General features: G+C 64.0%; 1 protein-coding gene, 1 long non-coding RNA gene and 1 pseudogene across 2 annotated transcripts; all 3 read left to right on the forward strand.

Annotated features, from left to right (window-relative positions):
- The first annotated feature begins 2,489 nt into the window (after positions 1-2,489).
- Positions 2,490-3,426, forward strand: LOC130599356 (homeobox protein engrailed-1-like; annotated as a pseudogene).
- Positions 3,427-5,433: 2,007 nt separating this feature from the next.
- LOC130599372 (coiled-coil and C2 domain-containing protein 1A-like) lies at positions 5,434-11,441 on the forward strand. Its single transcript, XM_057409781.1, has 21 exons — positions 5,434-5,857; positions 6,026-6,251; positions 6,339-6,369; positions 6,420-6,500; positions 6,705-6,977; positions 7,068-7,140; positions 7,223-7,297; positions 7,637-7,755; positions 7,956-8,028; positions 8,125-8,376; positions 8,468-8,640; positions 9,007-9,129; positions 9,320-9,378; positions 9,450-9,566; positions 9,637-9,710; positions 9,827-9,885; positions 9,954-10,005; positions 10,100-10,199; positions 10,291-10,381; positions 10,475-10,649; positions 11,317-11,441. Exons 1-21 carry the CDS (start codon positions 5,434-5,436, stop codon positions 11,439-11,441), a joined length of 2,775 nt encoding a protein of 924 aa, XP_057265764.1.
- A 251-nt stretch (positions 11,442-11,692) lies between these two features.
- LOC130599366 (uncharacterized) lies at positions 11,693-12,872 on the forward strand. Its single transcript, XR_008972216.1, has 4 exons — positions 11,693-11,766; positions 12,345-12,442; positions 12,527-12,662; positions 12,758-12,872. It is a non-coding gene; the product is annotated as an uncharacterized LOC130599366 (long non-coding RNA).
- The last annotated feature ends 536 nt before the right edge of the window (positions 12,873-13,408 follow it).

The raw sequence follows: 13,408 nt of genomic DNA on the forward strand, positions 1-13,408 counted from the left end.
CATAGTAGGGCACTCTGTGCCCCATAGCAAGGGCACTATGTACCCCATACTGAGAGCACTATGTACCCCATAGCAAGGGCACTATGTACCCCACAGTGAGAGCACTATGTACGCCATAGCAAGGGCACTATGTACCCCACAGTGAGAGCACTATGTGCCCCATAGCGAGGGCACTGTGTGCCCCATAGCGCAGCCCCGTGCACCATAGTGCAGCCTGCGCCTCAGTTTCCCCGTGGCTGGTCTCCATGGCGATGCCGCACACACACATTAAACACGGGATCGCATCGGAAGTGGGTGAAACCACAGCACGTCACCGCTGGCGCTGCCGCCGGGACAGGGCCAGGGCTGGCCCCGGCCCCACACATCCCGCCCTGCCCCATAGCACAGCCCCATAGCACAGCACAGCCCATAGCACAGCCCCATATCACAGCCCAGCCCCATAGCACTGCTCCATAGCACAGGCCTGCCCCATAGCACAGCACAGCCTATAGCACAGCCCCATAGCACAGCCCTGCCCCATATCATAACCCATAGGACAGCCCTGCCCCATAGCACAGCCCTGCCCCATAGCATAACCCATAGGACAGCCCTGCCCCATAGCACAGCCCTGCCCCATAACATAACCCATAGGACAGCCCTGCCCCATAGCACAGCCCTGCCCCGCAGCACACCCCAGCCCCATAGCACAGCCCTGCCCCACAGTATAGTTCTATAACACACCCCAGCCCCATACCACCCACAGCCCCATAGCACAGCCCCATAGCACAGCCCTGCCCTATAGCACACCCCAGGACCATTGGGTGTGGGGCCAGTGAGACCCAGCCCAGCTGCCCTGGGGGTTAACCCCCCCCTCCCCCCCAGTGGAAGGTCCCAAATGCAAGTCCCTGGGGGGGGGGAACCTGGAACCCGCATGGGTCCCCACCCCCACCCCCCCTCCCCCCCATCTGGCAGTGGCCCCACATCTGGGCAGGAGCCACCTCATGAAACATGCATTTGAGGCCGGACATGCGTGGGGCTGCACATGGCCTTGGAGCATATGCATGCGGGGCTGCTGCACACACCACACACATGCCATGGAGCCCCTGTCCCGTGCAGCACATGCATGTATATGTGTGTACACACACGGGCATGGAACATGCTTGCACATCCATGTGTGCACACACAGGCATGGAACACGCACATTCATGTGTGCACATGAGCATGGAACACACACATCTTTGTGTGCACACACAGGCATGGAACACACTAGCACATCCACGTGTGCACACATGGGAATGGAACACGCTTGCACATCCATGTGTGCACACATGGGCATGGAACATGCTTGCACACACATGTGAAGGCTCCGTGCACAGACGTGTCCTTTCTAGGCAATGGAGCCGGACGCCGCATTCCACACGTGTGAGTCAGCCCCGGCCCCACTGCGGTGGCACACGGACACGTGTGGCACCGCATGGACATGTGTGGCACTGCATGGATGTGCATGTAACGGCATGGACATACGTGTAAGCGCAATGACACGCATGTAACTGCATGGTGTCGCATGACATAGTGTGACAAAATGTGGCCCAGCTGGAAACAGGGATGAGGATGAGCGGTGGGTGAGGGCTGTGGGTCTCAGGGTGTTTCTATGGGTCTCTGTGGGTCACTGTGGATCTCTATATCTCTGTGGGTCCTGCTGTGGGTCTCAGGGTATCTCTATGGGTCACTGTGGGTCCAGCTGTGGGTCTCAGGGTATCTCTATGGGTCACTGTGGGTCCTGCTGTGGGTCTCAGGGTGTCTCTATGGGTTGCTGTGGGTCCAGCTGTGGGTCTCAGGGTATCTCTATGGGTCTCTATGGGTCTCTGTAGGTCCTGCTGTGGTTCTCAGAGTGGCTCTGTGGGTCACTGTGTGTCTCTATGGGTCGCTGTGGGTCTCTATGGGTCACTGTGGGTCCTGCTGTGCCTGGCTGTGGGTCGCAGAGGGGCCGTTGCCGGGTAACCCCGTGTTTGTGTGGGGCTGACTCAGGCCGTGAGTCACCGGCAGCACCGGGCAGCCCCCCCCCCCCCCCCCCCCCGGCTCTGGATGTGTCCGGGGGGGGTATCCCGAGGAGGGAGGGTAGCCCGGGGGGGGGGGAGTGTGTGACACAGCACCTCCCCCCCCCGAGCAGCCTCGTGCCCATGAGTCACCCCAGGGCGGCTCCAGACACCATAGCCCATGATGTAACGTGACATTGTATGACATAACGAGCATGGCATGACGTAGCGTGACATGGCAGGACACGCTACGGCACTGTGTGACTGCTGTCTTTGTCCCCCTGCTCACGCATGTGATAGCGTGTCCAGCCGTGTTACACCATGTGACCTCCTGCAGAGCCATGTCATGCTGCGCTTTGTGACGCCATGCCGTGCTTTGTGACGCCATGCCATGCTTTGTGACGTCATGCCGCGCGTGTTCCTCACCGCCCCCCCGGCACCGCCGGGGTTAACCCCCGGCCCACACGCTAGCCAATGAGAGCCGGCGGGGCGGTGACCAACGAGAGGGAGTGCCCAACTCTGCAGGCAGCCAATGAGAGCCGGCGGGGCGGTGCTTGCGGCCAATGGGCGGAGCCGCTGCCCTGAGTTGACCCGCGGCCCCCCCCCCGCCCCCCTCCCCCGGCGGAACGGCGCTACCGGGACTGTTCGACGCCAAAATTCCTCGTTTTCCACCCAAAACCACACTCCCCCCTCCCTTCCTTCTCCCCACTGCCGCTTCACCCAATCCCGGCCGTTTTTACCCCGAAGGCACCGGCAGACGCCGGGTTCGCGCACCCCGACGTGCTTTGAGACGTGTGAAAACGTGGCTTTTCCCGTTCAAACGCGTTTTGCCCATGACAACGGCGTCTGGCGCCGCCGGGGGGGAGGTCCCGGCTGGGGCCAAAGGGTGGGACCCGGCGGTAGGGAAAGGGGCCCCCCGTCCCTTGGGCAGACGCAGCGGCTCCAGGGCGGGTGCCGGGATTGGCCGCTCCTGGTGGCTCCGCCGAGGGCAGTGGGCACACGGTGGTGCCGGTGCGGGACTGCCGGCGGGATGGAGCCGGGGGAGCGGGGATTCGAGCTGTGGCGAGATTACCTGGGGCTGGCGGCCGTGGTGGCCGCGCTGCGGCGCACGGAGGCGGCGGCGGCAGCACCAGGAGGGCAGAATGGCGGTGGCAGCAGCGGTGGTGGCGGATGCACCTTCTGCAGGCACAACGGGGAGGCAAAGCAGGTGTACAGCGGGCACCGGCTGCGGGACGCGGCGGGCCGGGTGCTGTGCCCGGTGCTGCGGAGCTACGTGTGCCCGCAGTGTGGAGCCACCGAGGACCGGGCGCACACGCGGCGCTTCTGCCCGCTCACCCGCCGCGGCTACGCCTCCGTCTACAGCCGGCCCAGCCGCGGCACCGGGAGCAGCGAGCACTGACGGGCGGCACCGGGGCGCAGGTAACGGCGGCGACCGGGGATGGGGGGGGGGTCGGGATTCCCGCTGCATGGATGAGCCTCGCACCCTGCTGCTCTTCCAGAGAGAGACATCGGGACGGCGCTTCCCACCCGCACCAGTGACCCATTCCTGACTGCGGGAGACCGGGACGGCAGGAACGGCGCTGGACGCTGATGAGAAACTGGACTCGGGGGGGATTGTACCGGCCCCCAAGATGGCTGTACCGGCCCCCGGGAGGGCTGTACCGCCTCCCGAGTGGTTGTACTCGCCCCCGGGGGGGAGTTGTACCGACCCCGGGGGAGTTGTACTGGCGCCACGGTTGGGTTCAGTTGTGTTTTGGGTTGGTTTGTTGGGATTTGGACGCGTTTTGGCACACTGTTTATTTTCTGTTCGAGCCCCCTTTGGTAATAAAGGGGCTCCCCGGGGGCTTACCCCACTCCTACGTCTCCATCCGCCTTCTCCCGGGGTTCAGCGGCGCCGGGCGCCGGCTCCGCCGCGGCTTCGGCCTCCTCAGCGCCTCCAGGCCCCGGTGGGCACCCATGGCCAAGCGGCTGCGGGGTGGGCGCCGCGTCAGCCCCCGCCACGGCCCCGAATCCCACCCCAAATCCCTTGGGAAAAACCTTACTTAAGGTCCGAGAGCTCTTGGATGAGGCCACAGACGATGTCGGTCGCGTCGTCCCTATGGAGCACACGAGGAACGGGGGGGGGGGGGTGGGGGGGGGGGTTGTCGCCATTCCTGCTCTTCCCGGCACCGGGAGCACGGAGCAGCCCGTGGGGCACCCACCTCGGGGCCTCTTCAGAGCGGTGCCCGGTGTCCACGAGCTCCTGTGGGATAACAGAGAATGGGCTGGGTTGAAGGGAGCTCATCCAGCTCCAACCCACGGGCAGGGACACCTTGCACTGCAGCAGGGTGCTCTAAGCCCTGTGTCCAACCTGCCCTTGGGGCCCATGAGCCTGAATCCCCCCTGTTCCGAGCACAGAGCCGCGTTATTCCCGCTTTTCCAGGTCGTTTCAGGCAGACTGAAGAGTCCTGGGGGGTTATTCCCGGGCAGTCTGCTCCTGCCATGGATTTACCTTGTGCTGTGGCGGCAGCTCCTGGTTGGGCTCTTCCCGGAGCTCATCCTGAGGCTCATCCCGGGGCTCCAACTGCAGCTCATCCTGGGGCTTATCCTGATCCTCATCCCGAAGCTCCTCCCGCAGCTCATCCCGATGCTCATTCCGGGGCTCCTCCAGCAGCTCCTCCCGGGGCTCATCCCGAGCCTCCTGCGGCTCATCCCGAGCCTCCTCCCGCAGCTCCTGTGGCTCATCCTGATGCTCATCCCAGGGCTCATCCCGAACCTTCTTCTGCAGCTCCCGCAGCTCATCCCGATGCTCATCCTGGGGCTCCTTCTGCAGCTCATGCTGGGGCTTATTCTGCGGTTCCTGCAGCTCATCCTGATGCGCATCCCGAGTCTCTTCCCGGGCCTCCTGTTGCTCATCCCGGGTCTCCTCCTGCAGCTCATCCCGATGGTCATCCCGCGGCTCCTCCTGCAGGTCATCCGGGTCCTCGTCCCGAGCCTCATCCCGGGGCTCTTCCAGCGGCTCCTCCTTGGGTCCAGCACCGGCATCAGATCCTGAGGGAGGCGGCCCCGGCTCCGCGCCGCGGTTCAGCCCCGGGGGGTTCCCAGCGGCCGGGACCGGAGCCTCCTCCCCTGGGACCGGAGCCTCCTCTCCCGCCGCCTCCGGAGGCATCTGCTTGGCTCTGGGGACGCTGTGCTCACCGGCTGCACCTTGGAGGGGAACCGGCCCCGTCAGCGCCGGCTCCCGGGTGACGGGACCTGGGTTTTGGGCTCTAACGGGCCTGGAAGGACGGTGCCGGAGGGGGGGCGGCGGTTACCGACACCAGGGCGTGAAGCGAGGCGCCCCGTTACCTGCCGCCGGCTCCTTCTTCCTCTTGCCCATCCCTTGCCGCTCGCCTGAGGGGGCAGAACACAAGGAGTGATGAGCACCGTTAACGGGGCCATGATGGGGCCATCAATGGAGCCATTAACAAGACCATTAACGGGGCCGTTGGCCGCCCTCGCCCGGAGCCGGGGCCCAGCTCAGCCCCGCCGCGGCCGGATCGCCACCGCCCTCGGGTCTGAGGCGAAACCAAAGGCGTTTGAAACGGTTTTAACCGGTTTTCACCCATTTTCACCCGTTCCCTGCCCCCGGGGCAGGCGCCATCTTGCCGCCTCACCTCAAGCTTTCCCGCCTTTTTCCCCCCGCTCCCCATGCACTTGCGCGGCGCGGGGCACGCTGGGAGTTGTAGTCTTCCCCCCCCCCCCCGCACCACCTCCCGTGGGGGAGCCGCCGTCAAGCGAAGCCGTGCTGATAACGACAGCGGCTTTTGCGACGGCGGCGCACGTAAAGCGCGGCGTGTTGTTGACAGCGGCTGGAGCAGGAAGTGAGCGTGGATCCGGGGGTCGGGATCGGGATGGGATCGAGACGGGATCGGGATCAGGATCAGGATGGGATCGAGACGGGATCGGGATCAGGATGGGACCAGGATGGGATCGGGATGGGATCGGGACGGGATTGGGATCCAGTTAGATCAGCTCTGCCCCTGCTCCAGCAGCTCCCTTGGGAATGGAGGCGATCGAGGCCATGGCTGCTTTGTGCATGAAGGACCCAGAGGAGGAGGAGGAGGGGGCGGATGAAGACGGGCTCATGGTGAGGAATCCTCATCCCAAAAAGGGGCTATTCCCGCTTGGAATGGCGCTAAAGGGGCTCCTGGTGCTCCCCAGGCTGAGCTGCGGGAGGTGCTGGGCGGCGTGGACACACCGGAGCCTGCAGCCAAGGTAGGGATGGGATCCGGAGAGATCCCGAGGAGCCTGGCTTGGTGGAAGGGCCCAGAGGCAGCCCCAGCCCTTTTCATTCCCCATTAGAATGGATCCGGATGGGTCCATCCTGATCCCGGTCCGCAGGTGTCGGCTCCGGAGCTTGGGAACACCGAGGCCTTGCTGCAGGAGCGGGCAGCTCTGTACCGGGCCGCCATCGCCAGCACCAGCCCTGGCCCGCGGCTGCGGCGCTTCCAGAGGGGCCTCAAGGTGAGCCCAAGGGATCCCATAGGAGAGGCTCCATTCCTGCTGGGATCCAGCCCTTGGGGATCATGGCCCTGGGGTGCTCCTTCAGTTTCTGGCCCTTTCCTCCCCGTCCCTTCTTGGTTTCCCTCCAGGCTTCCCCTTCCCATGAGTTATCCCATGGGATTTGGGGGGCGAGGATGGGACTGAGCCCCTCTGTGCCCCGCGCAGACGCTGGAGGCGATGCTGGAATGCGTCAGGAAGGGAAAACCCATCCAGGAGGATGAAATTCCCCCTCCAGTGGCGCTGGGAAGGGCTCCGGGCCCCCCCCCGGTGCCCCCTTCCCCCCCAGAGGAGGTTTCCAGGCTGGATGCGGCCGCATCCCAACGGATCCAGCATTCCCAGGAGCTCCGGAGCCGCCAGCACCAATACAAGGTCTTGGCTCTCCAGGCCAAGCGCAGCGGGGACATGGCCACGGCCACCAAATGCTATCGGGAGGCGAAGGTACGGCACCGGCACGTCCGGAATTCTGCTTGGATTGGGCTTCCCATGGGAATGCCAGGGGGGTTTGCTCTTTGCGCTTTGCTCTGGCAGAGGTTTGATGCTCTCCTGGATGCTGTGGCCAAGGGGCAGCCGGTGGAGCCCAGCCTCGTGCCGCCACCTCCTGGTAAATCCCGGTGCTCCCGGTGGCATTCCCGGTGGCATTCCCGGTGCTCCTCGGGCCGGATCCATCCCTCCCATCCCCACAGATCCACTCCCGGAGGAGCCGGAGCCGCATCCCACTGCGGAGCCAGAGGCCAAACCAGCTTCTCCTTCCAGTGCAGGTCAGAGCCCTGACACCCCTGCCCCATAGCAGGGTGCTGGGACACCCTAAAGCCAGGCTGGGAATATTGGGGCTGTCCAGCCTGGAGAAGAGAAGGCTCCGGGATTAGGATGCTCCAGGCTGGGATGCTCCATCTCTGCAGAGTCGGAGCTCCCTGCTCTAGTGCAAAGTGCCCATAGGGCCTGGATGCACTTTAACCTCCCTTCCCCCCCATCCCCATTCCCATCCCCATCCCCATCCCATACCCATCCAATACCCATCCGCATTCCCATCCCCATCCCACTCCCATCCCCATCCCACTCCCATCCCCATTCCCATCCCATCCCCATTCCCGTCCCAGGCTCCGGGGCCGTGCTCCCAGCGCTGCAGCTCCGGATGCGCCGCTACGAGGAAGCGGCGGCAGCGGCCGGCATGCGGGGGGACGCGCGCAAGGCCCGGATGCATGAGCGCATTGTGAAGGTACCGAAGCCCCTGGAGCGCTCTCAGCTCCCGCCTCCCAATTGGTTAATGAGCAATTAACATTGATTAATTATAATAGAACTAAAAAGTAATGTTTTAATTTCCACCCCCATCACATCCCATCCTCATCCCAACCCATAATTAATTAATTATAAATAATCGTTATAACAACATTGATAATATTGGATATTAATCTCCAGCAATACCAAGAGGCCATCCGGGCCCACACCACCGGGAAACCCGTGGATCTCTCGGAGCTTCCTGTTCCTCCAGGTACCATTCCCGGTTTCCCCCCATCCGTGGGTGCATCCCGGCGAGGATCCGCATCCCATTGGCGCCATTCCTGGGGTTTTCCCACCGCTTTCCCAGGTTTCCAGCCCATCCAGGGCACGGATGCAGGCGGGGAGCGGAGCATGGCGGCAGTGCTGGAGCAGGCACTGAGGCTTGTGGGGCAGGAGGAGCACGAGGGGGAGGATGGAGCCAAGGAGGTGCTGATCCCGGCACAGATCCCGGCCCATCCCAGTGCCACCAGCGGCCGTTCCCAGCCCCAGCAGCTGCCCCCATCCGGAGACATGGATGTGACCGGAGCAACCAGAGCAGCTACCAAAGCCGGCAGCAGAGGTACCGGGAATGGCTGTGGTGGGAGTGGGGCTGGGGCTGGAGGCAAAGTGTGGCCCCCACCTTGCTTGTTCCCCCTCTCCTGCCTCCCCAGCCCAGCAGCAGCTTCGCTTCCTGCAATCCCGGCGGGAGCAGCTCCTGGAAGCTGCTCTGGGATCCAAGCGCCGTGGGGACCTGGAGGGGGCGAAGCTGTTCCTGCGCCGGGCCAAAGCGCTGGAGCCGGCGCTGGAGGCCTCGCGCCGCGGCCTCCCTGTGGACATCAGCAAGGTCAGGGGGGCAATGAGCCCCCTGAGATCCCCCTGCATCCTGTCAGCATCCCACTGCATTGCATCCCCATCCCACTGCATTGCATCCCCATCCCACTGCATCGCATACCCATCCCATCCCATTGCATCCCATCCCTATCCCACTGCATCCCATCCCCATCCCATCCCACTGCATCCTATCCCACTGCATCCCATCCCCATTCCATCCCACTGAATCCCATCCCATCCCACTGCATCCTATCCCACTGAATCCCATCCCCATCCCATCCCACTGCATCCCATCCCATCCCACTGCATCCTATCCCACTGCATCCCATCCCCATCCCACCCCCCTCCCATCCCCACCCATTGGCTCCCTGTGCCACAGGTGCCGGAGGCGCCGGGATTCCCGGAGTTCTTCCTGCTGGAACCGCGCTCTGGCGCCAGGATCCCGCCGGAAGCGGCTGCACGGTTCCTGGAGCTGCTGCGGCTGCTCCGGCGCCAGCACGAGGTGAGGAGGAGGGAGGGGGAGTGAGGAGGAAGGAAACAAGCGGCTTCCTTCCTGCTTCCTCCCTGCTTCCCTTTTCCCCCCTTCTCCCTCTGCTTCCTCCCTTCTCCTCCCATTTATTTCCCCCTTTATTCCTCCCTTTTCCCTCCTCCTTTTCCCATTTTTCCCCCCTCCCTCCCCTTCCTGATCCCAGATCTGCCTCAGTCACTCCAAGCAATTCACTCAACTGGGAAACCTCACGGAGACGACCAAGTGAGTGCATCCGGAGCTGGAGCCGGAGCCGCTCCGGAGCTGCTGCTCATCCGGCACCACATTCCCGGCAGGTTCGAGGCGCTGGCTCAGGAATGCCGCCGGAGCCTGGAGCTGCTCCAACGGGCTCATGCCGCTGGCGCCCCGGTGCCGCGGCACCACCAGGAGCAGCGAACCTTCACCACTATCAGGTACCGCAGCCCCGGCCCCTGCGGCTCCAGCGCCGCCGCTCGTGTTCCAATGGGATCCTGGCATTCCCAGGAGCTTCCCGGAGCTGAGCCCCAGCGACCTGGAGCTGGCCATAATGAAGGGGATGAACCTCCCGGCACCACAGGGTGAGCCTCGATGGAGCCGGTGCAGGGAGAGGGAGAATCCTCATGGACTGGGGGGGATCCCAAGGGAAAAGGCGTCCCTGCCCCGGGGACTGGAGGATCCCATTCCATGATTCCAGGTTTGGCTCCCAAGGACCTGGACACGTCAGTGCGGTTCGAGTTCCCACATCCCAGCGTGGTGAGTGGGGGTCCCAGAGCCCCAAGCCGGAGCCTTGGGACCATCCAGGTCTGATGCTCCCATTGCAGGAGGAGCCCCAGCGGGACAAAACAGCCACTGTGAAGAGCACGGATTGTCCTGGTAACCGGCACTGGGCCTCCCCTGCCCCATAGCGCAGCCCCCCCGTGCCCAAGTCCCCCCATTCCCAGCCCCACATCCTGCTGTGCCGGTGCAGAGTTCCGGGAGCGGTTCCGGCTCCGGCTGCTCCGAGGGCACCGGGGGCTGCGCCGTGTCCTGCGCTCCAAAGGCATCAAGTTCGAGGTGACCCACAAGGGGTAAGAGATGGGGAGACCCCCCTAGACCCCGTTTCCCCTCCCCACATCCTCCTGCCTCTTCCCAATCCCCATTCCTGATCCCCGATCCCAGGGGACTCTTCAAGCCTGACCGCATCCTGGGCTCGGCCTCGCTGCGCTTGGATGCGCTGGAGACCACGTGTGAGGTCCGGGAGGTGCTGGAGGTGAATGGTGGGATCCGAGCTGGGGGGAGTCATGCAGGGCTTCCCACCCCATTCCCACTTCCCACCGGGAATGTTCCCCCCCACAATTCCCAGCTCCTGGATGGACGGCGCCGCACCGGTGGGACCCTGGAGGTGCTGGTACGTCTGCGGGAGCCACTGGGAGCGCCGGAGCTGCGGCCGCGCACCGAGCCCTGGCTGGTGATCCAGGCACCAGGAACTGCTGGGAATGGCAGGGAACAGCGCCGGGAACGGCACTGGGAACAGGCAAGTGTGGGATGCGATCGGTCCCTGTGGCCTTGTGTGACCCCGCTCCCCCTTCCCGCGTCCCCTTCCTGCTTCCCCCTTCCCACATTTCCTTCCCTTTTCCCCCTTCTCTTCCCCACTGACCTCTCCGGCTCCCCCCTCCCATTGATCCCATCCCTGTGCTGGCGTTGAGAGCTCTGAGGGCAAGCGGAAGGGGCCCCCTCCCGTGCCACCCCCCCCAGCACCCATGGGACCCCACCTTCCCACAGGATGCAGCCAAGGAGCCGCTTTACAAGAGAAACCTGGTGCAGAACGAGGTGGGGGCGGCTCCCGGGGGGGGCACTTTGGGGGGTTTCCCCATTCTCCCCCCATTCCCTCCCATTATTCCCGCATTTCCTCCTATTCCCCCCCCCCCCCATTTCCCCCTCTTTCCCCCCCTCTTTTCCAGCTCCAGAAGCTCCATGGATGAGCCCCCCCCGGCGCTGCAGTGACAATCACAGGGACTGGAGCTGCTCCAGCCCCCCCATAAGCACTTTGCCCCCCCCTTGTCGTCCCCCCCCCCCCCCAAGTGCCTGCCCCGGGGGGCGCGGGGGGGGCCTGGGGCTCCTTCTGCATCCTCACACGTGACTCTATAAAGGTTTTAAGGCAAAAAACCGCGGGTTTTGGTCAATCCCCCCCCAAATCCTGGGCAGCATCTCCCCGTCGCTATGGCAACGGCTCCCCCACCCCGCCGATGCCTCGTCTCCATGGCAACCGCGCCAAGAGCGGACGGGCGGGAGGCCGAGCCAATCGCTGCGTGCGCGCCGCCGGGCGCTGAGTCCCCATTGGTCCGCGCCCTGGGGATTGTCAGCAGCGGCGGGCCAACGGGATCGGAGGCGGCAGCCTCGCTCCGCCGGCTCGCCCAATGAGAGGCGCGGGCGGTGGCGTGGCGGCCAATGGGGGAGCGGCGGGGGCGGGCGGTGTCGGGGGGGGCGGGGGCGCTCCGGAAGAGGAGGGGGGGCCGGGGGAAAATGGCGCCGAGCTCGAACGCGGAGCGCGGCGGCGGCGGCGGCGGCGGGAGGCGGGGCCCGGGGGGAGCCGCGGCCGGAAGCGGGGCCCGCGCGCGCCGGGAGCACCTCCTGCGGCAGCTGCAGCGCGGCAGGGTCAGCGCGGGGGCATGGGGGGGGAAGGGGGCACGGGGTGCTCCGTGCCACGGGGCAGGGCAGTGGGGCTACAGCGTGGTGCTATGGGGCGCTGTGGGGTGCTATGGGGTGCCATGGGGCAGCAATGGAGTGCTATGGGATAGCAATGGAGTGGTATGGGATAGCAATGGAGTGGTATGGGATAGCAATGGGGTGCTATGGACAGCAGTGGGGCACTATGGGCAGCAAAAGGGTGCTGTGGAGCAGCAGTGGTGCTCTATGGGATAGCAGTGGGTCTCTATGGGATAGCAATGGGGTGCTATGGACAGCAATGGGGCACTATGGGCAGCAATGGGACACTATGGAGCAGCAATAGGGTGCTATGGAGCAGCAATAGGGTGCTATGGAGCAGCAATGGGGTACTGTGGAGCAGCTATGGGGCAGCAATGGGGGACTATGGAGCAGCAATGGGACTCTATGGGACAGCAGTGGGGTGCTATGCACAGCAATGGAGTGCTATGGGGCTCTATGGGATAGCAGTGGGGTGCTATGGGCAGCAAAGGGTGCTATGTGACAGCAATGCATCCTGTACGCCACAGCTCTATGGGCAGCTCTCGCCAAGGCTCTTCAGGAAGCTGCCGCCGCGCGTCTGCGTCTCCCTCAAGAGCATCGTGGATGAGGAGCTGCTGCGTGTGGGGTGAGGCTGGGGGGGCTCCCCATGTGTCCCCACCCCATGTCCCCCCCTGTACCCCCCCCATCGCCCCCCATGTCCCCCCTCCAGGCACATCTTCCTGGGCTTCTCCAAGTGCGGCCGCTACGTCCTCTCCTACACCAGCAACAGCAGCGATGATGATCTCTCCTTCTACATCTACCACCTGTACTGGTGGGAGTTCAACGTCCACAGCAAGCTCAAGCTGGTACCGCCCCCCCAGCGCACCCATGGACACGCACCCCTGGGGATGGGGGTTTTGGGGTGTCCCCCCCACCCCAGCTCATCCCCCGCCCCCCATAGGTGCGTCAGGTCCGGCTCTTCCAGGACGAGGAGATTTACAGCGATCTCTACTTGACCGTGTGCGAGTGGCCGAGCGACACCGCCAAGGTCATCGTGTTCGGCTTCAAGTGAGCCCGCCTGGGGGTCGTCATCCTCATCCCCATCCCCATCCATCTGTCTGCATCCCTGCCTTCATGCCCATTCTCATCCCTATCATCTTCATCCCCATCCCCATCCATCTGCATCCCTGTGTTCATCCCCATCCTCATACCTGTCCTCATCCATCTTCATCCCCATCTTCATCCCTATCTTCATCCCCATCCTCATCCCCATCCCCATCCATCTTCATCCCCATCCATCTCCATCCCCATCCTCATCCTTATCCCCAACATCTTCATGCCCGTCACTATCCATCTGTTTTCACTCCCGTCTTCATCTTCATCATCATTTCGATCCCCATCAGTGTGCATCCCTATTTTCATCCCCATCCTCATCCCTATCCCCAGCATCTTCATTCCCTTCATCTTCATCCCATGTTCATCTCTGTCATCATCATCATTTCCATCCCCATCCATCTATCTCATCCCTGTCTCCATCCTCAGTGCCATCCCGGTTTTCATCCCCATTGCCCTGCCCATCAGCATCCACACCTCCATGCCTCTTTTCATCCCC

The sequence above is a fragment of the Pezoporus wallicus genome, unplaced genomic scaffold (genome assembly GCF_028554395.1).
Source record: "Pezoporus wallicus isolate ANWC-B61680 ecotype Strahan unplaced genomic scaffold, APGP_CSIRO_Pwel_v1 contig_14579, whole genome shotgun sequence".
NCBI lineage: Eukaryota > Metazoa > Chordata > Aves > Psittaciformes > Psittacidae > Pezoporus > Pezoporus wallicus.

Bases quoted from the DNA above. Each gene is read 5' to 3' on its own strand.
- LOC130599372 (XM_057409781.1), top strand. From the start codon at position 5,434: ATGATGGGGCCATCAATGGAGCCATTAACAAGACCATTAACGGGGCCG. The intron at 9,567-9,636 runs GTACCGCAGCCC...TGGCATTCCCAG, and splicing joins CGAACCTTCACCACTATCAG to GAGCTTCCCGGAGCTGAGCC. The intron at 9,711-9,826 runs GTGAGCCTCGAT...CCATGATTCCAG, and splicing joins GAACCTCCCGGCACCACAGG to GTTTGGCTCCCAAGGACCTG.